Source organism: Monodon monoceros, unplaced genomic scaffold (assembly GCF_005190385.1).
Source record: "Monodon monoceros isolate NGI ecotype Baffin Bay Population unplaced genomic scaffold, NGI_Narwhal_1 Super_Scaffold_17, whole genome shotgun sequence".
In the NCBI taxonomy this organism is placed as follows: Eukaryota; Metazoa; Chordata; class Mammalia; order Artiodactyla; family Monodontidae; genus Monodon; species Monodon monoceros.
The window spans coordinates 28,488,363-28,514,285 of record NW_021703773.1 but is presented as its reverse complement, the minus strand read 5'-3'; the positions used below and the strand labels follow the sequence as shown (position 1 = coordinate 28,514,285).

General features: G+C 47.1%; 1 protein-coding gene and 2 long non-coding RNA genes across 3 annotated transcripts in view; 2 read left to right on the top strand and 1 right to left on the bottom strand.

The window, feature by feature from the left end:
* Positions 1-3,473: 3,473 nt before the first annotated feature.
* The window catches only part of MCPH1 (microcephalin 1), a 230,244-nt gene continuing 207,794 nt past the window's right edge, over positions 3,474-25,923 (bottom strand). Inside the window, 1 exon segment of the mRNA XM_029226314.1 lies at positions 3,474-3,932. Within this exon segment, the coding sequence (XP_029082147.1) occupies positions 3,810-3,932 (123 nt within the window). The 3' untranslated portion in view covers positions 3,474-3,809.
* On the top strand, positions 17,053-22,715 carry LOC114897500. The gene is made up of 3 exons (XR_003794156.1): positions 17,053-17,236; positions 19,357-19,623; positions 21,279-22,715. It is a non-coding gene; the product is annotated as an uncharacterized LOC114897500 (long non-coding RNA).
* LOC114897499 lies at positions 22,767-23,898 on the top strand. Its single transcript, XR_003794155.1, has 3 exons — positions 22,767-23,282; positions 23,468-23,627; positions 23,712-23,898. It is a non-coding gene; the product is annotated as an uncharacterized LOC114897499 (long non-coding RNA).

Genomic DNA, 25,923 nt, shown 5'->3' with positions numbered 1-25,923 from the left:
TTTTTTTTTTTTTTTTTTTTGCGGTACACGGGCCTCTCACTGTTGTGGCCTCTCCTGTTGCGGAAGCACAGGCTCCGGACGCGCAGGCTCAGCGGCCATGGCTCACGGGCCCAGCCACTCCGCGGCATGTGGGATCCTCCCGGACCAGGGCTCGAACCCGTGTCCCCTGCATTGGCAGGCAGATTCTTAACCACTGTGCCACCAGGGAAGTCCTAGAAGATTCTTTCTTAAAGTGGGATCCGAGAGGCACGGCTCCAAGGTTGCCACAGTTTTTTTTAAAATTTATTGGTGTATAATTCATGCATGCACCATAAAAATTTACCCATGGCAAGTATACTGTTCAACGATTTTAGTAAATGTGTACAGTTTTACAACTAAAATCACAATCGAGTTTTAGACTATCTCCAACACTCCAAAATGTCTGCTGTCTATTCCCACTTCTACCCCCAGCAGCAGGAAACCAGTGATCTGTTTGTCTCTATAATTTTATCTCCTCTAGAAATTTTGTCTAAATGGAATCATACGATATGTAGTCTTTTGTGTCTGGCTTCTTTCAACTACCGTGTTCTTGGGGTTGGTCCAGGTTTTTGCCTGTATCAGTTGTTTGCTCCTTTTTATTGCTGAGTAGCAATCCATGGTATGGATATAGCACATTTTGTGTATCCATTTATCAGTTGATGGATTGCTTCTAGCTTTGGGCTGGTGTGAATAACGTTGCTGTGAACATTTGCGTACAAGTCCTTGTGCAGGCACATTTTCACTTCTCTTGGGTACATACCTAGGAGTGAAGTTGCTGCGTCATATGGCAAGTGTCTGTTTAGTTTTTAAACCAAACTGCAAAATGATGCAGCCACACCAGCAGTGCTTGGGAGTCCTAGATTCTCCACATGCTGGTCAACTCTTGTGTAGTCAGAACCGTCGGCTGCAGCCGTTCCCGAGGGTGCGTAGTAGCATCTCCTTGTGCTTTTACTTTGCGTTTCTCTAATGACTAATAATGTTGAGCATCTTTTCATGTGCTTATTAATCATTTCTGTATGTTTTTGTGTGAAATGTCTTTTGCCCATTCGTTATCTTCTTGTTAATGAATAAAAAGTTCTTTACATAGTCTGGATACAGTTCATCAGCTATATGCTTCACAAATATTTTTCCTAGTCTCTGACTTGTCTTTTAAGTTTCTTAATGGTTTCTTTTGAACAGCAAAACTTTTTAAAACTTTGAGGTCCAATTTATGTTTTTATGAATTGTGCCTTTAGTGCCCTACCTAAAAAAATCTTTGCCTGACCTTTCAGAAAGATTTCTTGCTATGTTTTCTTCTAGACATTTTATAATTTTAGGTCAGTGGTTCTCAGCTGGGAACGGTTCTGCTCTCCAGGGGAAATCTGGGGATATCTGAAGACAGTCTGGACTGTCGCAACTGGGTGAGGTGTGCTAATGGCATCTAATAGATAGAGGCCAGCGATGGTGCCAAGCATAGTACGATGCCCAGGACAGCCCCTGCAGCACAGAATTATCTGGTCCAAAAATGCTGGTAGTGCTGAGGTTGAGAAACCCTAAGTTAGGTTTCTGGTCCATTTGAGTTAACTTTTGTGTATGGTGTGAGGTAGGGATCCATGTGCATTTTCTTTTTGTGTGTGAGGTAAGGACGTAAGTGTGATAAGGATGTAAGTGTGCTTCTTTCTGTTTTTTTTGTTTTGTTTTATCCTACTGCATTGAATTGACTTGGCGCCTTTGTTGAAATCAACTTGACCATAAATATGAGGATTTATACCTAGAGTCTCTATTCTCTTCCCTTGATCTGTAGTCTACCTCTATGCCAATAAGTTTTGAAATCAGGTAGTATAAATCCCCCAACTTTCTTTTTCTAAAGAAATGACTTTTTTCTACTAGGGGTTCTTTGCATTTTCATATACATTTTAGCATCAGCTTTTCAAGGTCTATAAAAACATCTGCCTGGTATTTTGAAGATTACATTGAATTTGTAGATCAATCTGAGGAAAACAGCCATCTTATCCATATTGAGTCTTCTAATCCATAAACTCGGTATATTTCTCCATTTATTTAGAACTTTAATTTCTCTCAGAAGTGTTTTGTTAAGTATACCGATCTTATACTTCTTTTGTTAAATCTGTTCCTATTTAGTTTATTTTTACATGATATTGTAACTGGAATTGTATTCTTAATTCTATTTTTGAATTGTTTGTTGATAGTATATAGAAACACAATTCAGTTAGCTTTGTATATAGATTTTGTATTCTGTAATCTTGCGAAACATGCTTAATCTACTTTTTTCTTTAATTCCTTATAATTTTCTACATATAGTATCATGTGATCTGAGAATAGTTTTACTTCTTCATTTCCAGTCTGTATGCCCTTAATTCCTTTCCTGGCCTTCTTCTCTCAGTAGAATCTCTGATATAATGTTGAATAGAAGTGGTGAGAGCCACATACCTTTCAAAATTAAAAAAAAAAAAAAGTTCAGAATTCTGAGACACTTTTAGCCGTATGTGTTTTGGGTAAGGGGTTGCAAATCTCTAGTAACTAACTTTTAGGCTTGCTGGCAGGATTAAATGAGGTACCACATAGAAAATGCTTAAAGCCAGGCACAAATCAGTGTGCTCATAAGAGATGAGCTTTTAGAGAGAGAATCTTCAGTGGCTCCTGGCAGGCTGGCATCAGGAATCTTAGCTGTGAGGATGCAGGCCTGGGTGGACATGTGACCTGGGTGGCACTCTGTGGCTGATGTGGCCGTGGGGTGGAGTTCTTTGTGGCTTGTCTCCACCAGGAGTCAGCACAGTTTTGTCAGCTGCCTCGGGAACTTTTGGTGCGATGGGAGCTCTGCCATAGTATTGATACCTGAGCCTCAAAGTCGCCAAGCCCAGGAGGCAGCGGGTGTAGTGACACGGGATTTACAAGGCGGGAGGAAGGCCTCCGGCCTGCCGAGCTGCACTGAGGCTCAACGTTGTTGAGGCAGGAGTATTATGAGGGGACTTGGGGTATACGTTATATTAACACCAAGAGAAAACCCTTCATTATTTCCATGTGCATCGTTACTGCCCTTCTAGGAGGGTTATTCTAGAAGTTGATCCCTCGTATTTGCTGAGGGACTTGACATTTATTTGAGGTAGAAATAGCAGCTGAGATGAGTGACAGATAAACAACATGGAGGGAACAGTATCACGAGGGAGTCTAATGGCACCTTCGGCCTTGCTGGGATTTAGCTTCTCTCTCCTACACAAGGTGACTGGCCAGCGTGTGTACGATTTGGCCTGAATGCCCGTTTCCTGCAGGGGACGGTGAGCATCCTGGTGGCCTGCAGAGGCCCTGGTCTCCTGTGGGTGAGGCTCTCCTCACCAGAAACCAAGCTTGCAGAAGCGGGCCTACTTTGATGGTGCTAATTATCATTAATTGCGGCTCTTCACACCTGTCCTCATTATTATTTTGAGAAGAATCTCAGATACATAAGGTGATAACGGACCAACATCCTTCATACCTGGTAGATGATACGTTAATAAAGAAACGTAGAAACTCAGGGGGCTCTTTGTTCTCGGTAATAGAACAATGTAATTTCCATCCTTTATTTAACAGTATGGCTCTTCAGTGATAGAGGTTCTGGGACCTCTCAATTATGATTGTAACTAGGACACACAGACTGGCTTTAATAGAAAAGGCCCAACAGGGCAGGTCAGTTCTCCTTTGAGGCACTCACTCAGGCATCAGAAAGCCACACAAAGGAGCTTTCTTCACATGAAACACACAGGCGGCAGACGTGATGGTGGAGAAAGGCATCCTTCCTGCGTCCACCCCTCCCCTCACTTGAGCGTCCGAGGATGCCGGGGCGGGCTGTTAGCAGCAGCCACGGGTTGAGCGGTGTCTCCTTCACGGCAGCACCGGGTGGTTCTCTGAGGCAAAGGCCTTGTGCTGAGTGACTGAGTCTAGAGGAAGAGAAGCAGGTTAGCACTGACAATGGCCAGCATGTGGTAAGACGACAAACTCATCACAGATACACAAATCATATATAAATGATCCTGGGCGGCATGGTCCATATGTCCACAGGTCCATATGGCACATGTGGCTCTTTAAAATGAAGTAAAATCACATAAATGATTCAGTTCCTCAGTCACACCAGCCACATCTCAAATGCTCAGTTGTCACATACCCTATTAGATGTAGCACACACAGGGCATGCCCTTCATGGCAGAACGTTCTAGTAGACAGGAGTGTCTGCCCAGTCCACAATGTGGGAGATCCAAATTCTGATCTCAGCTACAGCAAGTACTCTTTGGTACAAGGCAGAGTATAAATAATGAAAATCCCATGAAGGGCCCTGGCCCAGGATGAGCCACAGGTGCAGGGGAAGAGGCCAACACAGCTGTGCCTGCAGCCGCCTCCAAGCAGGCCCTTTACCCTTAATGCTGGATGGCTGACTGCTTCCGACCCTTCTGCTGCTGTTAGAATGAGAGATGTGCAATGGACTGTCAGTGCTGACTGACTGACAAATTAAAGTTAACTTATTGATTACTATTATTATCCAGAGGGTGAACAACGACTGTATATTTGAAGGACCTTAAGAAGCCAGGGTGATGAGCAATAGGACATGGAAAGCTGTGGTGGTTGTGAGATTCAAAGCAGAAAAAATGGGTTTCTTTTATGAATAAAATAAAAAAAAATAGCTTATCTTAGTTATAGCTCAAGCCAGTGCGCCAGAATTTAATCACAGCCCTCCCACTACAAATGCACTTCCACACAGGCGGTCTGACCTGGTAGCTGAATCTCAGAGAATCATTAATGTTTGTTATATATATTATATACATTATATAATTATAATTAGTAATACATACAATAGAACCTTAACAATTATTATTGATATCCAGCATACCACTTAACTCTCTCTACAACACTGAAGTATTATTATGATTTACATTTTAATGTTAGTCCTTTATTCACGATTTGTGTTGCATATATTTTCTGTTTGTTGCTTGCTTTTCGACTTTTTTTATGCAAACGTGTATTTATATATTCAAATTACATTAATCTTTTATTGCATTTGGATTTTGAATCACAGGTAGAAAGCCTTCCCTATACCTGGTTATAAAATAATTCAGCCATATTTTCTTCCAGGTTTTAAAAAACCTGTTGATTCAATTTTTACATTTAGATTTCTGACACATGTCATTTTCGAAAGCCGGAGAAGACTGCCAAAAGGATGATGCTTTTTCTTAATCTAAAAATCCAATATAATCCCCAAATTCCAAATGTTTGTTTAAAAAAAAACTTGACATGTGTCTTCTGAAGTTTATATGGGGGAAAAATGCACGGGAAGACAACTTTGAAAAAGAAGAATGCGAGAGAATTTGACATACTAGATAGTGAAACATACTATAAAATTACGGTAGTAAAACAGGTAATTAACACAGAATAGGTAAATAGATCAGTGGAAGAGAACAAACTCCAGGAACCCACTCGTGCATATGTGGGAGTTTAAGAGCTGATTCAAGGGGGCATTAAAAATCAGTGGAGAATAGCTAAGTTATTAAAGAGATGGGATGATCCCTTATATCCCACAATGACTGCATTACAGATGGATTAATGCTCTAAACATTGAAAAACTGTGAAAGTATTAATAGAGACAGGAGATGAGATTAAAGTTCAGGGTAGGGAAACCTTCCTAAGTGAAACCTCAGTGTAGGTGCTGTGGAGAAATGGAGGTATTTGATTCCATCCAGAATAATAATTAAAAATTAGGGCTTCTCTGGTGGTGCAGTGGTTGAGAGTCCGCCTGCCGATGCAGGGGACACGGGTTCATGCCCCGGTCCGGGAAGATCCCACATGCCGCGGAGCGGCTGGGCCTGTGAGCCATGGCCGCTGAGCCTGCGCGTCCGGAGCCTGTGCTCCGCAACGGGAGAGGCCACAACAGTGAGAGGCCCGCGTACCGCAAAAAAAAAAAACAAAAAAAAAAAAAAAAAAAAATTAAAACCCATAGAAAACACCATAAACAAACATAAGAGACAGAGAGGATCTTACATTTATCACAAAAGGTTACAGTCCATACTATACAAATATGCTGCAAAACAATGTGGAAAAGAGAAACAGCCCAATGTAAAAACAGGCAAGAGATAAGAATTGGCCGTTCATGACCTATGAATCCCCCCTCTAGGTACTCATGCTCATGAGTAACTGAGTAATTACGGCATATACATTAAGTAACGAGATCACCAAATATTGAAAATATGGGTAAAAAATATGGTACTGGTGAGGGTCTGGGGAACGGGAATATCCAGGTACTGTTAGTAAGACTGTAAGCTGGTACAGCTGTGTGGATCAAGGTTTAAGGTACACACACCCTAGGGCTCAGTAATTCCTCTTCTACGAATCCCTTTTACAGAAATATTCCCGCCTGGGACTGGGCCACACTAATTATAGCTCAAGACAGTCTCTTAAAATTGAATTCAAATCATTCCAGTTAGAACACACACACACACACACACACACACACACACACACACACACACACAGAATTTATAGAAGCAGAAGCAGTGGAAATAACCCCAAATGTCTAATTGTAAGGAGTGTGTAAATTAATCACAGCGCCTCCAATGGTTAAAAAGAATGAGGTTACTGTTTGTGTTAAAATGGAAGGATCTTCTAGACAGAGTTGGGATAAAAACTCATGAACGATATGTGATTCTCCTTTTATAGAAAACAAACCCTCAATGCATATGTTTATATACATTTATTTCTATGTAAATACATGTTAAATCTGAAACACACAGTTCAATCTTTAGTGTCGTTACTTTAGGGAAGGGTAGTAAGATTTTGGGTCTTTATGTATTTCTCTATTGTTTGAATTCTTTGACCATGAAATCAAGCGTCACTGTACACCATCCATCCATCCATCCATCCATCGTGGTGGGGAAAAAAGACTGGCTGGAGAAGGGTCCAGTTTTTTTTTTTTGCAGTACACAGGCCTCTCACTGTTGTGGCCTCTCCCGTTGCAGAGCACAGGCTCCGGACGCGCAGGCTCAGCGGCCATGGCTCACGGGCCCAGCTGCTCTGCAGCATGTGGGATCTTCCCGAACCAGGGCACAAACCCGTGTCCCCTGCATCGGCAGGCGGACTCTCAACCACTGCGCCACCAGGGAAGCCCAAGGGTCCAGTTTTAAATTCAGATAAAACAGAAGCTACAACAAAGCCTGTGGCTGGCCCCTCCCACCTCTTCGACGGTGCTGCCTGAGGAATTAACCCCCTGCGCATGGTGCTGTGCAGAGTGGGACCAGGAGAACGCTTGAGGATTGAGTAATAGCTGAGAGCCAAGGACAGCTGTGTCCAGGGAGCCCCTCTCGGCTCCAAGTTCCCCGCTGTAAACACACGCACGGAGAGTGGTTTCTATCCAAGTTCATTTGGCATCTGAAGACAGCCACGTCCCCAGATTCCAGTGTCATGTCAGGTGCGCGATCCTCAAACACCCCATAAAGCATGACCACAAGACAGATGTTAGAGCAATGCCCGTCCCAGCCAGCGGAAAGGGAGACAAATAGTACACAAGCAGCTCCCATGAAATTTAAATTGGAAAGAAAAAAACCCAGGTTTTGTTTGTTTGTTTTTTGAACAGAGTTACTCAGCGGGTCTTGGCACACGTATCTGCACACGTTAAAGTTCACTGGCTATGATTCTGTGTGCTTGGGATGTGGAATCAACATGCCACCAATGGCTTTTTTTTTCTTTTTTTTAATAGTGGGACAGGCAAGTCACTTTATTGAACTAAGACTCCAATTGCCAACAGCCGGATGTGGCTAATGGTCCTTGTGCAGAGTTTGGGGACCCTCAGGGCGCTGCTGGGAGCTTTATCTTGACTTACCAAAATGAGCTATGAATTTTAGGGCTGGGAAACCTCAGTATCTGTGTAGCCAGATATCCACGCATAGTAGTCACCTCTACTACTCTGCAGAGCGAGGGTCCCCCAGCAGACGCCAAATATTCCTGAAGTCCTTTCTGATGCTGAGCCCGGCCCGTACTTCTCTCTGGACCCACACCGAGCAAGTCTGTCTCCCTCTGCACGTTGATTCCTCTTCTGAATAAATCAGTCCCATCTCTGCTTCTTCACGGATCCTTACCGTTCTCCCGGGGGCTCAGAACCCAAGTCTAGGACTCCTCTTCTATCCTCTTTCCTAACACAGCACAGTGTCCAATCTGCCAGCAAGTGCAATTGGCTCCAGAGTTTTTATTTAACATATTAAACAGCTTCACACCACCTCCATCGATAGTACCCTGGTCCTAACCACCATCGTGTATCACCTGAGTCACTGCGAGAGCCTAAGATCACTCTCTCTGCTTCTATTTAAAAATATGTCTTAGAGCCCATTTCCCCTTCTTAAAATCCTTTGACTTCTATTTATTCTTAGAACAAAAACCACACCTCTAACTACTGTCCACCGGGCCTTGTGTGGTCCAGGCTCTGCTGCTTCCCCCCCCCCCCCACCATCTCTCTGTGCTCTAGACCCACTGCCTCTGCCCACCTCTCATCCTTGACCCTAACTGTTCCCTTAGCTCCACATGAGCTCATCGCTCTGGACCACATTCAGAGCTCAGGTCAAACACAGCTCCTTGGTAAGTAGCACACCTCAATGTCTCTCTCCATACTCATACCCTGTTTTCTTCATAGCATTTATCACCGTCGGGATTAAAAAGAAATGCCCATCTTTAGAATGTAAGTCCCACGGGAAAAGGGCTGTACCCTTTTGAGAGATGCTCAAGAAATACTGCGTAAATGAATGAATGACCTGATGCCATGTGGAATATCTGAAGGAAATAGCAGTTCTCAGCATTTTTTTCCTGCTCTGATATTGGGCTGGAGACTTTCACATATCTGATACTTTTCCAAGGGTATAGCGCAAATTTGCACTGTGTCTTAGACAAGACAATCTAGTTGATTCCTAGCATGCCAGCTTTTCCTTTCCACCCAAGAAACATGAGTGAAATGATATGACAGGGCTAGCTTTGAGTTCACTGTATTTCTGTTACATTTTACATTTACTACTGGGCATCGGAATACTAATGATTTCAGTAAGTGGATCATAAATAAAGACCAATCTTGCTGAATTGGTTACAACGATTCTCTTAGATTTTTCTAGATACACAACTATATCATAGGCAAATAAAATGATTTTTCCCTTCCTTTCTAATTCTGATCCTTCGCTTGTGTTTCTTATTTTATCCCCTTGACTAGGAACTCTAGAACGCTGCTGAGACACAAGGGTTAATAGCCATATGTATTTTGTACCTGACTTAAACCTTAAACTAAGATTTTCACTGTTAAATATATGTTGTAGGTTTTTTATAGATACCCTTCACTGTGTGAAGAAAGTGCTCTTATTCCTAGCTGATGAAGTGTTTTTTGTTTTTATCATGAGTGGGTACTGCATTTTCTCTAATGCTTTTTAACATCTACTGAGAAAAATCAATGGATTAGGAAAAAAGATTGAATGATATTTATTTCTACATTCTTTGGTTAAACCCTACCTGACTATATGTTTCTTAACACACTGCTAAATTTAATCTGTAAATATTTTATTTGGGATTTTTTTTTTTTTCCCTGAGGTATGCGGTTCTCTCAACGTTGCGGCCCCTCCCGTCACGGAGCACAGGCTCCGGACGCGCAGGCCCAGTGGCCGTGGCTCTCGGGCCCAGCCGCTCCACGGCATGTGGGATCCTCCCGGACCGGGGCACAAACCCGCGTCCCCTGCATTGGCAGGCAGACTCTCAACCACTGCGCCATCAGGGAAGCCCTATTTGGGATTTTTATATCCATATTCACAAACGAGTTTGGGCTAGCCTCGTAAAATGAGGTGAATAGCTTTTCTGTGCAGTAATGTGTAATGTTTGGTAAAATTTACTGTTAAAACTATCTAGGGGGAGGTGTCTTAAAAACGATTTTCTTGTGGTAAAACAGTCATAACCTAAAATTTACTATTTAAGTGTACAATTCAGTGGCATTAAGTACATTCACAGTGCTGTGCAACCATGACCGCTCCTCATTTCTAGAACTTTCTCAAAATCCCAAACACGATCTCTGTGCCCATTAAGCAATAACTCCCCATTTCCCTCCCCCCACCTTAGACGCGATTACCCTGTGTTATAATTTCTCGATGAATTTGCCTGTTCTAGGTAACTCACAAAAGTGGAATCATACAAATCCCAAACACGATCTCTGTGCCCATTAAGCAATAACTCCCCATTCCCCTCCCCCCACCTTAGACGCGATTACCCTCTGTTATAATTTCTCTATGAATCTGCCTGTTCTAGGTAACTCATAGAAGTGGAATCATACAGTACCTGTCCTTTTGTGACTGGCTTCACTTTAACATAATGTTTTCAAGGTTCGTTAATGTTGCAGGTTTAAGAACAGCTTTCCTTTATAGGGCTGGATAGTATTCTACTGTATGTATGTATCACATTTTGTTATCCATTCATCTGTTAATGGACACTTGGTTGCTTCTGCCTCTTAGCTGTTGTGAACGGTACTGCTGTAAACACGGGCGTGTAAATATTTGAGTCCCTGCTTTCAAATCTTTTGGATATGTATCTAGAATTGGAATTACTAGATCATAGGGTAGTTTGTTTTTTTTTTAAATTTTTTGAGGAACTGCCATTTTACATTCCTGCCAACAGTACACGAGATTCCACTCTCTCCACGGTTTGTTTTGATAATAGCTGTGGTTTTGATATGCATTTCTCTAATGATTAGTGATGCCGAACATCTTTTCATGTGCTAATGTCGTCACTGGAGAAAGGTCTAATCAACTCCTTTGCCCGTTTTTTACTCAGGTTTTTTTGTTGTTGAGTTGTAAGAGTTCTTTATAGCTTTCGGATATTAACCACTATTATTTCCAAGTAGCTTTTAAGAGCGGTGGTCACCTTTTTTCTTGCATGTGTCCAAGTCACTTGAGACAGAGACGGGCGAGTCAGTCCTTCAGGTCTCCCAGGCAGATGAGAGCAAATAAGGTCTCTGTTCAGGGAGGGGAACTGGGAAACCAAGACTGTCGGGATGAGTAAATGGCACAGGACTTTCCTACTGCTGTAAACATGGCTTTGCTTGGTTGGGCATTTGCCTGGTGGCCGTAAAGCTTTGATTTTTTTCCCAGAGCTCCTGAAAAGTTGGTTCTGACGGCTTCTGCTTGTTTTTTCCACGTTTCTGTGGGAAGACAAGGGCTTGGAGCTTCCCAGTGTGCCATCTTGCTGACATCACTCTGCAGGCGACTTTCATGTCGGGTGGTGAGAGGCATCCTTCAGATTACAATTCATTTTTTTTTTTAATGGTTGAAACTGTTTAGATTTTGTATTTCTTGAATCGATTTTGGTAACATTTTTCTAGAAATTATCCATCTTGCCTATTTTTAAATTTACTGGCATAAAGTTATTCATCACGAGCTCACGCTTTTTAGCTACCCTTACTGTATCTGTGGTTGTAGCCCCAATTTCATTCTTAGTTTTGTTCATTGGACTCTTTTCTTTTTCACTGTTTCTAGAATTTTGATTTTGTTTTCCTCTCCCCCCCACCCAAAGAACTTTTTCTCTCAGATTTTTCTCTTTGCTTCAATTTTGTTAATGTTTGATGTCCTCTTTATTCTTTCTTTCTCCTACATCCCTCTGTATTAACTTCTTGCTACATATTCATCTTCAAGCGCCACAGTTTAAGAAAAATTGAGTCAAAAAGTAAAATGAGATAATTTAATCCGATGACTTTCCCTCTTCCTGCAAATTGGGGAAAGCTTCTTTGTGCCTGATCTTTGACGTGGACACACTGGGCTCAGTCCAGCTTGTGGGGTGTCGGGGTCCGTCCCGCGCAGTTTGAGAACCACCGCGGTGGTGGGTGCACGAGTGAGGAGAAGGTGCGGTGACCGAGCTGCATGAAATCTGACTCTTTACAAACGCAGACTCTCGGCTGGGAGGTGGGCAACCAGGAACTCTGGGTCTGCAATTCACCACGTGGCTCTGGCCCAGGAATTCAGATTCCTCACTTTCCTCATCTCCAAAAGGAGTCGTTTCCTGTCGACCATCTCAGAAATCATTTCGAGCAGCTTCACTCTGATAGGGCTGCCATCACCAAACACTGCCCATCGTGTGGCCTGAACGACAGACATTATTTTCTCACGGTCGTCAGCCGGGTGGGTTTCTCCCGAGGCCTCGCTCCTTCTGTGTCCTCACGAGGTCTTTCCTCTGTGCGCACGTCCCTAATGTCTCTTCCCCTTATAAGGTCATCGGTCCACATAGATCAGGGCCACACTTATGACCTCATTCCACTTTAGTCACCCCTTTAGGGGCCTTGTCTCCACACACAGCTGCAGCCTAAGGTGTGGGATTTAGGACGTCAGCACAGGACTCTGTGGGGACCAGCTCAGTCCACAGCACGAGCTCCATCACTTAGGCAGGTAGCGATGAACACCGTAAACCTAACATGCAACAGCAGCGCAAACCTGGAACACAGACGAGATGCTCCTAGGATCCCTGACGGTGTCTCCGTGATCAGGAAACCCTAGGGCCTGGGGCTGTAACAAACGCCCTGTTCAGAGCGCGTGGGTCTGAGCCAGTCTCGTGTCAGCCCTCAGTGGAGACGGCCATCCTGCCAGTGTGCACGAGGCCCACACGCTATCAGCGATTTTTCCCTGAGAACACTGACATGGGGAGACATTCAAATCAAATGCTTTTTTATAAGTTATAAGAAAGTCATGCCGAGGCAAGACTTCTTTTTATTTTTTGGCAAGGCTGTTGAGACTTACATTATGTTCCCACAACAGTATAAAATGTATGTTTTATCACTTGAATGTAGCCCAGACAATAAAAGGGCGCCCGAGACTGGAAACGTGCCTATAAGAAAGGCCAAACCAACCTGCAGTGATAAGACCAGTGGGGATAAAAAGAGTGAAAAATGGTTACAGCTCAGGCCGCTGACCTGCGATGGATGCCCATGGGCCCCGCCACGCCAGCGGGTACCTCAGACACCAGGGTCTTCGTCTCTTAATGTGTAAGATGGGAACTATACTCTGTGGGCGTGCGGGGGAAACCAGAATACTGGAAAGTGCTTCAGAACATAATACGTCTTTACCAACATCAGGTAAAGGTGACATTTTTCTTCCTGCTGCCGGAAATCTGACTTTTGTTTTCCCGTGTATTTTCATACATATTCAAGCGCCGCAAGTGTGGTCTTTCTTAAAAATCCCCAGTCCTCCTCCTGGGTGAATGATTCATCAAGAATCTTGGCCTAAGTATGCTGCTGTTTCAGGGAAAACAGACTCTGGGGAATGACTTGGGAACACAATCGGGACTGGTCCAGTGGCTTCGTTAGAAGGCAGCTCGGTGTGTGTGAGCTTCTGCTCGGAGCCAGTGAGTAAGACGTGGCTTAAGTTTCACGTGTGGAGCCCTAGTGGGAGACTTCTTAAGTTCACACCGTTCTAGGCCAGCAACACCAGGCGGTAGGATGATCATTTAACAGTTTTTAAAAAAATATTCAAAAACATTGGGTCATTGTTTCTAAGATACAGTGAAGAGATAAAAGTTTTATCGGACAGATTCCAGTGCTAGGACGTCAAAGGTCCTGGGGAAAGTGTCCACATCTGCCCCCGCCAAGGCGGAGTTTCTAATGGCCAAAAAAGTCTCCTCTTTGTCTATACCCTGTGACTCTATTAGGTCTGCAAAAACAAAGACCCCATAAAACATAGGAATAAGTGTAAAGGTACTAAAAAATCCTAGAACCTGGGCTTCCCTGGTGGCGCAGTGGTTGAGAGTCCGCCTGCCGATGCAGGGGAAGATCCCACATGCCGCGGAGCAGCTGGGCCCGTGAGCCATGGCCGCTGAGCCTGGCGTCCAGAGCCTGTGCTCCGCAACGGGAAAGGCCACAACAGTGAGAGGCCCACGTACCGCAAAAAAAAAAAAAAATCCTAGAACCTTTATTTTGGAAGGTAAATTACAAATCTGAAAGTGGGCACACCAAGCTACGTTCAAGATTTTAAAAACAGTTTGAATAAAATAATGAGCTCTCAGGGATTCGACCTCACACGGCACCTGATATTCTAGTTGGAACAACTCTAGTTGATAAATTCTGAGTACTGCTTTTCATAAGTTATCACAAAATGACTTTTAAACTGGTGCTTTAACATGGTTTTAATTTTAATTTAAAAGTGGTTTTATTGCTAATTTTAATTTCACATTTTGACAATAAAATATTCTCTGGAAGTGTGTGTACTGAAAGCTAATGGGAAGGATAAAAGTCTCCAAGAGAGACAATGCTGCTTTGGCAAAAGGTCAGGAACGATTTTTTACGTGTCAGTGGGTCCCGTTGCCCGGCGGTCCTGGACACTGCCCCCTGCAGATGGGAGAGATTTTGCACCCCCGTGTTGTCTCCTCCGATCATCGTGTTTACTACTCTGTCTCGTACACGAGGTAAGTAAAATTAGGTCCAGAGAGACCCAAGTGACTTGCGTCTGGTCAGAGAATAAGCTAGCGGCAGAAAAGGTGATGCCCTAGATTGTGTGTTTTGTAGGTCTGTGCATATGTGTAGAGACAGAAAAATGAAATCTCCTTCATCTGCACAAAGCTGGAGCTATTGTATCGTACCTCCGTTCAGAAAGAGATGCATATAAACTAACAGAACATGTATTTTTCAAGTATTTAACACTCATGCGACAAGGCTGGGGAGGACCCAGTGCAGACGGGGCCTCGGGACTGATGTTACAGGTGAGGACTTCACCATGCCGAGAGCCGAGGATTCCAGGACACACGGTACCTGGGAGTTGCCAAGGGCACACGTAGATGGTGCGATCAATGAGAAATCAGAAACAGGACACGAATTATGGGAGGGGAAAGAAACAAAAACCTAGGTCCGCAGTTCCAGCTCTGAGACTCAAAGAACTCCAAAGGGCCCTGTGGAAATTACACCCTGGGCTTCAAGCAGGTAGACATTCGCCTCCTGAAAATCCACCATCGGGGGGGTCAAGTGGCCAAACCCCAGGAGGAACCAGGCAGACAGCTGCCTTGTGCACAATCCATGCACAGAAGTGCACCAGGGCCAGGAAGGGGCCGGCTGAGGTCCCCAACCTGGAAATAAGAAGAGTGCAGACCTAGGCTTCGGCCCTCTGCACGGCGCATGACTGCAGACTTTGGAAAGACTAGTTGTTGCTATGGGCTGTTGATATCAATCCTGTGCACAGTTCTGTTAGCTGAATGAGGCTCCTTTTTTTTTTTTTTTTTTTTTTTTGCAGTACGCGGCCCTCTCACCGCAGTGGCCTCTCCCGTTGCGGAGCACAGGCTCCGGATGCACAGGCTCAGCGGCCATGGCTCACGGGCCCAGCCACTCCGCGGCATGTGGGATCTTCCCGGACCGGGGCACGAACCCGCGTCCCCTGCATCGGCAGGCGGACTCTCAACCACTGCGCCACCAGGGAAGCCTGAGGCTCCTTTTTTAAAGCACAATTCTGGTCTCTAGTCGGTGTCATTTTGATACATGCACTTTTCTAAAAACCAAAACCAGAACTTCTGTTTCAGAACATTGGATGTTTTGAGGGCTATATTCTTGGCATTTAGAAAAGAGTAAACAGCCTCTCTTGGCTTCTGGACTGTAGCTAAAACCATAGGTATTTTGAAATTAGTTTCCAGGCAAAGAATAAATTACTCTGCACCAGAAAGTAAAAAATGACTTTTGATTGTCATACTTTAAATATATATCAAAGGCTGACCAACAGTCACTTAAAAGATATTCATAAAATGTGGTTATTATAAACGAATGCAACCTGGACAAACGTGGTCTCTGCTAATGTGTCAAAGGATAATGTCTAGGAAGGGGTGAGAAGAGCCAGAAGTTTGGGATTTAGAGACAAGGAAAGCAAATAGGAAGATTGAAAAAGAAACCTAGGCAGAGAGGGAGAGTGAGCGCACTTAAGACGTAAGGATCTTGGCCAAAAGTGCTGAAACAGGGCTCATTCAATGTCATGGCTTGAACTGTGTCCCCCAAAGCCCACAGGTTGAAGCCCAAACCCCCAGGACCTCAGAATGGGACTGTGTTTGGGAAAAGGGCCTTTAAAGAGCTACTTAAATTGAGGTCATGAGGGTGGGCCCTAATCCAGTGACTGGTGTCCTTGTAAGAGGAGATGGGGACGCGCAGGGAAGGCCACGTGAAGACACAGGGAGAGACGGCCCCCTGCAAGCAGGAGCGACGCCCCGGAGAAAGCAGCCCCGAGGACACTTTGATCTCAGACGTCTGGTCCCCAGGGCTGAGAATACCTCCCTGCTGTCTCAGCCCCGTGGTCTGTGGTACCGTACCGCAGCCAGGCCGACTAGTACGTTCATCCAAACCCAGTGGAGCCCCAAGTTCACCCCACCATGCTCGACTGCATCACATACGCTGCCCGAGTCCGCCTCCCCTGTGCCCCCGCAGCCCCCAGAGCTGGGGTAACAGATGAAGCCCCTTGTTGCTGGTGTCAGCTTCCAGCCTCCCAGGAATCGGGGCTCGTCTGGCACACCTCCTCCCTTGCAGGCTTGAGGGGGGTGTTTTGCCCAACGTAGCAGAATCGACGCCAGACACACACGTCACATTCACACAACACTTGCTTTTAGAAATAAAAGCCCCAGTCCTTTTGTGCTAAAACGTACCACTTGGAGCACGCAGACAAACGAGTATCAGGACAAGTGCCTGAAAGGGAGGGACAGTGGCGGGTCCTGGCAGCCGGCGCTGGCCGAGACCCCAGACGCAGAGCGAGGCAGTCACGCAGTGGGAGGGCCCAGGAGCTGGGGGCGGCCAGGCCGGTGCCGTGGCCTCACGGCTGGGGCAGCTCGGGGTCTACTGGGTCTTTCACACGAGCCGGGAGATCAAGTGGCACAATTCTAATAGGATTTCCTCTGTCCCCACGAACTGCACCCGGGCTGACCGTAGAAAGCAGGAATGCCTAGGTGGGCTTGTAACAGATGAAAGTCATAAGAGTGCTTTTCTCTTCTTACAGGACTCTGTTAAGGCAGATACGTGGACACTGAGATATCCGGCAGAGGCCCCCAGGCTGCGTGCAAGGGGTCACGGGCCTGAGGCTCCCCTCTGAAACCTGGTCCAGTGGCCAGGAACACACAACAGAGGCTCTGAAGGGGACCCCCAATGGCTACTGCAATCACAAGGCACCTCCCTGTCACTCCCGAGCCCCCCCAGGACACAGCATCGTCTTGTGCATGGGTTCCTACCTCGGGTCCACCTTTCCGACAGGTACGTGACCGTCGCCGCCTTTTTTCTTGGGACGGGTCCGATGAAGATGCTGGCCTGGCGAGGGATGTGCGTGACCCAAACCCCACACAGCACGACCAGCTCCCCCAGCTTGGCTCTGAGCGGGCCGGTGGCCGGGGTAATGAACATGGTCGGCTGATCGGCAAACAGGGCTCCCCGGTACCGCCCGGCGGACGAGAGGCGCTCCTGGTGGCAGAACTTTGGGCAAAGGCGGGGGGAGGGTTACTCCAAACCAATGCATTGCTCACAACAGGCCGACTGCAAGGCTCACGTCCTTTTTCAGAAAAAGAACCAACTGAAGGTGAGGTTGCACACACTCAGTGAATTCTGAGGATCCAGGGGAGATGATGCCATTTAATGATAACGACGGATAACAAGCAGTGACGTCTCCTGGAGCAGCCTACAGTCAAAACTCCAAGCAAACAAATTTATAGGCAAAAAAAAAAAAATGTTTAGGCCTTTGAATTACTACAAATTCTAAACCAAATTATTGAAAAGTAATCAACTGTTCAACTGAGGGAAGAGAACGGCCTCTGCATTCTGAGTAACCCAGAGGAATGTGGAGGCAGGAGCCTTGCGGGACACAAGTGCCCTCGGCACCGGGACAGCATCCTTCGTCCCGGGCTCAGGGTTCCCGGAGCAAGTGACGCCACAGCCCCGAATGGCTGTAAATCCAGCCTCATGGGGTCAAGGGTGTAAATGGCAAAGCACAGAGCAGAAGTCCTAGCTGTGCCCTGCTAGGCCAGGTGGGGGAGGGGTGCGTCCTGATGGAGGGGGGAGATGATGGGACGGGGTTCCGAGACGGGGGCCTTGAACTGCCCGCCCTTCTGTGCTGATAAAGTCACGTTGGCCGGCTGGCCAGAGGCACAGTGGGGAGGCCCCGCTGTGCTACACGCTCATGTCACTAACTCCAGGTTCATAAAGACTTCTCTATGTGTAAATGCCCTCTGGGACATGTTGACGGTTATCTGCCATCCACATCTGAGTGCTTTAACCCGCATGTTTCCCTGAGGACAGAACTGAACATCTGAGATCAGCAGCTCAGAGAAATTAAGGACTTTGACAGGAGGTTTGTGAGAAAAGAGATGAAGGGGTGCCTCTCAGAGGAGGGGCCCGGGTGGGCGGGTGAGGGAGCGCCCGTTACCCAGAGGACAGTGGGTGGCTAGTACGGGAGAGGCGCTGACCCCAGGGTGGGCAGGCAGCGAAGGTGTTCCTCAGTCCTCCACTCCAACAAAGTCTGAGAAAGAAGAAATTGTCCCCCTACTAGGTTTTCATGCTCCTTTCCTTTTGCAGAAGACGATCCTACTGTAACAGCGACATCAGCAACAACAAAAAACCCCCCAAGACCCCACGGCAACATCAGTGGAACTAATGTGATAAACAAGGCCGTGGATTCATTCTCTTTTCCCACCCCAGCCTTGAGTTTTGCCATAAGCTTTGATGCATTTCACAGCTTCCCTTCGACTTGGGCACCTAACAGGACAAATGACCATTCTCCCCGTGGGGTGCCTTCGTTCACACTGTCAGCTACTCCCAACACCCTGAGGCGCAGCGAGTGGAAAGGGTCATTCCTTTCATTTTTGCGGATGAAGACACTGAGGCAGAAGAGATTTGCTTTGGTTCAACGTGACTCGAGCTGCAAGGAAAACCCCACCATCCGTAAACTCAGTGAATCACTGGGCCACCCTGCCCTGAAGCTGGGGATCAAGAATCTTACTAAAGTTGGATGTAGTCACACGTCCTAAAAAGTAGTTGCAGAGGTTGATAACTGAAACAATACCGAAAGGAATACACTAAGCTGAGTGTCCCTGGGCTTTCTGTTACTCAAATCCACTCCTGTCTTTTCCTCTTTAACGGCAAGGCATGGTGGTTTTTTGGGTGCTGACCTCTGCAGGGCCATGTGTTCAAGACAGGGGTCCCTCCTCAGCCCAAGGGGAAGACTCAGGCTGGGTCCAGGCCAACCACAGGGATCCCCTTTCCCTTTCGAAGGACAGGGTCAAGCGTGGGCTGGACCCGATCCCGGCCAGTGGGACCTGAGAGTGAGCCTGCTGGGGGCAGTTTTTCCTCACCTACTAACATAAGCAACTTTGTCCTGTTGACAGAGGACACCCAGAATTCCTGAAGCCACCTGAGGACCCCGGACACCCTGAGAACAACCAAGTGGGAAGAGGGGATAGGCCTGGATCCTAGGTAACAAATGCTTCTAAGCCACTGGCCTGACCAAACTGGGAATTGTCCTCCTCTTTTCCTTTTAATGTCAGGAAAAAAAAAAAATCTTCATTTTTAAGCTACTCTTTGTTGAGGTTTTTGTTTGCAGAAGCCCAAGCAACCGAATGCTGCAGTTCTCATGACCCTGCCCCTTACCAGAGGTGAGAGTTTGCTGTATATTTTTCTAAATTCTGTATAACACACATATACTTGGGACACAGTTTTTCTTGATCAAGGATGTATCTTGGTACACAGAAGAGCAGTAACTCAAACCTGTTTTTAATCCAGCAGAAAGGACGTAAGTGAGCCTTTCTCATGTTTAGAATGAGACTTCGGAAGCTAATTTGATGCTTCCTTCTTCTCCCGCCCACATTTATTGAACACTTACTCTCTACCAGGCACGTGCAAAGTGCCAGGAAGCAAAGCTGATTGAGATGCAGTCCCTGACCTCAGTTTAAAGCACGTACTGCAAAAGTCAATAAATGAAAATGCTTCCCTTTATTTATTTATTCAGCTTGCAATCAGAGGAAGTAAAGAATTACAAGGATCTGATTCTTCACTCAAAATAATTGAGACTAGGTGCATGCTGACTTTCCAATCCTAAGTAAAATAGTTTCTGGGGAAGTTTAATCAAGATTTAGTTTACTTAAAATTAAATTTAGGAATTTATCCTCCAAATACACTCCCCGATGTATATAAGGACATGTGTGTAGAGGAGTTCATTGCCATAGAAACAGCGATGATTGGCAGGTTTTTTATAAATATAATAGGACACCTGATTCTTCTTACTGCTGAGTTTTAGTTAAAACCTTCCACTTACTGAAATGAGTTTAAGTATGGGATACTCCCCCAATACTTCCTTTACTATCCTCAGTCCCCGTGCTTTTGCTTCCTGGGTCCTCGTGATTGATGGGCCTCAGATGTACCAGTGCAGCCTTACCCTGGAGCCCAGGCTCTGCTCTGAAGGCACAGATCATAAAATTGCTTTGCTACTGCCCTTGACATTGCCTTAAGGGTTCTGACTGCGGCAGTCAACTTTCCTGTCTAGCAAAGCATCATTCTGTCCCCACGGGTACATTGTAAACAATGAGAATTGTGAGGCTGCAAGCAGCCCAGGTTAACAGAGTGGCCGAGAGAGCTCTACATGCCCTCTGACACGTGCCTCCATCCAGCTTCCCCCCGACAGGCCTGCTTTCACTGCAAGCCTTTTGGTACAACAATTCATGGCCACTTGCTCTAAATCCTAATTTCATTTCAAACTTTTCGACACACATACACCTGCCACCAACGGCCAGAAAAAGGGGTCTGGGCGGGGCATGTGGGCATTATTACAGGGTGGTGGAGGGTGGTGTGTTATTGTTTCCCTCTAAGGTGACCTCAGAGATAACCAGGTTTATCCATGTGGACTTAGAAGGTTCTGGCTAAAAATGATTAAAAGACAAGTTAAAAACATCATAACTCATATCACTGTAAAATGAACATTTAAGATGTGTTCATTTTATTTAACTCTGACAGACGCTATACTGGTTCAAAGGAGAAACAGGTAACACATTTATAGATTAGAAATACTGAAATGAAGTTGCAAATGGACCAAGATATTGGCTTTTCCTTGGGGTAGGGGGATATTCCCTTCACCAGACATTTCACTTCTAGCCCACAGATAAGAATCGTGAGCACTGACAGTAGGTCTTTACGGCCTAGGGTTGTGAAACAGCTCAAAGGCAATGAAAGCTGGAATCAGATAACCTGGGGATGGTGTGGGGTGCACGGGCTGAGACGTATAGTTTTCCAGTGAAGCGCAACTTTTTCCCCACAGAGCCCAGGATGCTTGTTTACCAAAGGAGATCATGGAAGGAAAGAGGATTAAGTGGCATTTACTGACAGCTCTGGACTAAAGGAGCCTCCAAAATAACAGGCCAGGCCAGTAGTCTGGGCGAATCTGGGTGGAGCCCCCCCTTTTCTCTGTGAATGGTGGCATAAGATGATCAGTACGCAGATGTGTGTGTGGACGCATGTGTACATACATGACAAGGAGGCAGAAATCTCTCTGTCATGAGATCTTCGTTTGAACCCTTGGTTGTAGCGGATCAGTACTACTGAAGGCTCTCAGTTAAGGCCAAAGAGCCACTGGCTCTGCTTTATAAAATGTGGCCTTTGCATTTGTGCCTTCATTAAAAAAAGCTATACTGACTTAATAGGTTAGCTCAGAACATTCCAGCCTCTTCACGTAGAAGTCAGTCAAGGGGGACCACACTGTTTACAGAGCAAAGCTGAGGAGAACCGCCCCCTGCCAACCCTGTGCTTCTAGCTTCAGTGACCCCCGGGTATTCATCCCCGACCCAGACGTATCCCCACCCTGAACCCCAGACAGGGGAGGGTGTTGACGGTTCATTTACTCCGGACGTGGGTGTTGGAGTTCACTAGCGATTCTGCTTTTCCCTCTGGGTAGAGTGCACCTTGAGTGTTAGTTTCCACAGGTAGTTTTGAGCCATATGGGGAAAAGGAGGTACACATCCTTCACGTGGAATTCTCATGGCAAACTATTTCCCGTGTTTGGGACCCGCAGCTCAGGGAGGTTGGCTTCTTCTGTTTTGCCTGAGATCACACACCACAGAACTGAGGGGTCAGGCCCCAAAGCCCTGGCCCTTCCCAGAACTTCACATGATCTCTGCTCCTTGTGGCAACAGAGGGACAGGAATACCCATCTGTGAAACGATGCCACACCTCTTCAGAGCTAAGACGCACTCTCCCACATTTTAGCAACCATAACCTTAAGGACGGGGCTGACACCGCACCATGGGGCGTGGTTCCGATTGGCCAAATATACCACAGAACTCTCTAATTTGTGCCTTGGTGTTTTTCAATTCCCTGTGCTTAGTTAGGGTGGCTATACAAATCTATGTATGTTAAAACTTATCTGTATACCAAAAAGCCTCAATTTTTACGGTTAACTTAAAAGACAGAGTAACAAAAAGTATACTTTTTTAGCATTATGTTTGTCTACATCCCATTTTTCTTTCAAGGACAATTTAAGTGCTTCGTCTGTGGAGCCTCTTCTGAAGGGCACTGCTCTAAAATCCTATCCAGCGCAGACTGGTCCACTGAACTGGAACTCAGCACGTACCAGTGGCCGTAATCCAGTGGTGCAGAGAGGCCAGGCTCGCAGTGACGACAGTCGATGGGGCATTTGTAGCTGCTGTGGCTGCGGAGGTTTCGAGGGAGAGAAAATGCGTGACTGATGTGATGGTTAATGTGTCAGGTTGGGGGGGGGGGCGGGGGCTCAGGGATGCCCAGAGGGCTGGTGAAACATGATTTCTGGGTGTGTACGTGAGGATGTCTCTGAAACTTCCAAGCCTTTAAGGGTCTAAATAGAACAAAAAGGCAAGGGAAGGGCGAATTTGTTTTCTCTGCTTGAGCTGGGCCATCGGAGCTCCTGGCATTGGGCCTTTGGACCTGGGCTGAACCTTCCTGGTTCTCCGGGCTGCAGACAGCAGGTCCTGCGAGTTCTCAGCCCCCGGAATCATGCGAGCCCACTCCTATAATCCATTTCCTCCTGCATGTCTCCGTGTGTGTATCTGTCTCTCGAGAACCCCTGTGAACACAGCTGAGTCAAGGAGGAGTGGGGCGGGCCAGGCAGAAGGTTGCCTGCCGGAGGAGACGCGTCACATGGGAGGGTGATTCTGGGATCTTTTCCTTCATACTTTTCAATAATAAAAAGGTGACCACGTAGTTAAGAGAGCTGAAGATGCCCACCCCAGAAGATGTGGCTCACCCGCTCCCACGGAGCACACGCAGTGCCTGGCCCTGTCGCAAGGTCCAGGTAGGAGGCTGAGCCGGTGAAGTGTCCCCTCGGTGTGAGGACAGCTGCACCCGTGTCCCACGTGGCCTTGCACTTCATTGCTGAGCCCAGAGATGCACATGAGAGGGCCTGGGAGGAGAGAGGGGGCAGAGCCAGACCACGAGCCACGGTGGACGCTTTAGCTCAACTGGGTACCTTCTGGCTAGGGGGCTGTCACAGAAGACAGCAGGGACCGCGAGTACCGGGAAGGATCCTGGAGATGGCCTCAGCCACGGCTCAGCTCGCCTTCACAGACGAGGAACCCGAGGCCCAGGAGACGAAGTTCCTTATCTGACGTCACAGCAGAGCTTGCCTGCACTGCCTAAGGTACAAAATCCTGGAACCGCTGCCCGCTACCCTACAGTCAGGGCTGGGTCCATGACGTAACCTGTTTATTCGTTTGTCTGTCAGGCTACGTTACCAGGATACAGCAACGTAAGGACACAGTGTCTGCTTCCCCAGGACTTCCTAGAAATCACAGCAGGACAGGACACGTCACCTCATGGGATGGGAAACGAGAGCCGGGCAGGCTTCCCGGAGGCGGCATGTGATTTGGAGATGGGACAGGAGGATATTTGCTCAGGGAGGGGCGTGTGGGGCGGCGGTGTCTGGGATCGCACACGCTGGCACGAACAGCTCCAGATCACTGGGGGGGGTGAAGCGCACGGGACCAAGGGCCTGGTGGGGGACCACCGTGACAAAAGCTCACTGTTAAAAGCCTGTAAGTCTGTACCAAGGTGGTGAGGCTGAGTAAGCAGGCACCAGACGGATCGTGATTCTACTGCATGACGTACGGTTCACGGGGAGCCATGAGAACCGTGGGCACACCAGGACACGAAATCCAGATGTTAGGAAGATCATGCTGCAGACGGTACAGAGGGGCTGAGATCAGAGACAGACGACGCCAAGGAAAGGACTGCAGTGATTTCAGCAAGAAATGAAGTCAGGCAGGGCACGGGGAGTGGGAAGGGCATGGATTCTAGATGCAATGAACCTGTTTCAAGCTTCCTATTACTATGTGGGGTTAACAGACCCATGCACGCGTTTGTAGGGGTGCTCAGCTGTTGAGGTTCTAAAGGTTCCAATAAATAATGCCCCTCTTTCCCCCCACCCCAGGTTCAATACCAGCCGGGAGACAGACACAGGTGTCTAACAGAGATCAAACCCACTTTCATCATTCATAAAGCCGGCGGGACACCTGGGCCTTAGACCTGCGGTGTGGTGAGTTTGCTGGCCCTGCCCAGAAGGAGGTACCCACAGGGCCGCAGCTGGCACTGGACCAACTGCAGGGGCTGTCAGCGTGCCCCGCTCCTCTCTGCAAACCCTGCAGTGTGAGAAGCTGGTCTTCCTCTCCTGGGGGTGGGGGTGGGGCAGAGAAGGGGAGGCGGCAAGAGACCATGGGAACACATGGGGCTCCTCTCTGACACCCACCCAGAAGGCAAATCTCTGAAACAGTGACTTGAGTGGCTCTCACTGTAACTCCCCCAGGCAGTTGGCCCCAGCGAAACCGCTAGCTCTGGAGGATACATCTCAGAAAACAGATCCTAGTGCTATTTCAAAGTAGAAAAAGGTAGACCCAAAGGCAACTGTTTGGAAACACAAAATACAGTTAGAAGTTTCACCTTCTAAGAATGTCATTGCCAGGCTTCCCTGGTGGTGCAGTGGTTGAGAACCTGCCTGCCAATGCAGGGGACACAGGTTCGAGCCCTGGTCTGGGAAGTTCTCACATGCTGCGGAGCAACTAAGCCCATGCGCCACAACTACTGAAGCCCACATGTCTAGAGCCCATGCTCCGCAACAAGAGAAGCCATTGCAGTGAGAAGCCTGTGCACTGCAACGAAGACCCAATGCAGACAAAAATAAAAATTAAAAAAAAAAAAAATGTCAGTGCCTACACTTGACCACATTAGGGGGACTGACTAGATAACAGGGAAAGTGAGCTGCCTGTGCCTGAGAAAGAACAAATGATGTCTGTCTGTGGTCCTGGGAAATTTTTACAAAGCTAAAGAAACAAACGGAACACACCTTTAACAATTCTGATATTTGCCTAAATCCCATAAAGATAAAGACAAGGTCTTCAAATGAGGAAACATGATGATCCCTAAAATGCTTAAGTCCCCACAATTTTCCATGTAAACCTGTTCTTCTCTCTGCAGCTTCCAGACCCCCCCCCCCCCCCCGCCACCGCCAGCTCGGAACCTCTCACTTCTGACCTTTTGTTTCCGGCCTCCCTGTCACCTCCATGACCTCTCCTGTCCTCTCAGTTCCTAGGACCCCTCTTTCCTGGTGACCTTGTCCACGGCCCCTCACCCGAGCCTCAGCCCCGGGAGCTGCAGACTCTCCTCCCTCCCAGGCGCATGCCCCTGTCCTTCCGGCTGCCACTGCCTTCTCACGGTCACCCCCGTGGTGCCCTCTGCCCCCCGACCCAAGGCTTAACGTCCATGGTCAGTGGCTGTAATTAGCCCCTATGACGCCAGCCTTCACCCCCAAACGCGGTCAAAGCACAGCCCTGGTTAAACCCAGCCGCCAGCTGACCCTGCCCTGCAGCGGCGTAGCTGGAGGACAGCCACCCCGGCGGAGTCCATGCCCGCCCCTAAATGCAGCCGGATGCTGCTGTCCCTCC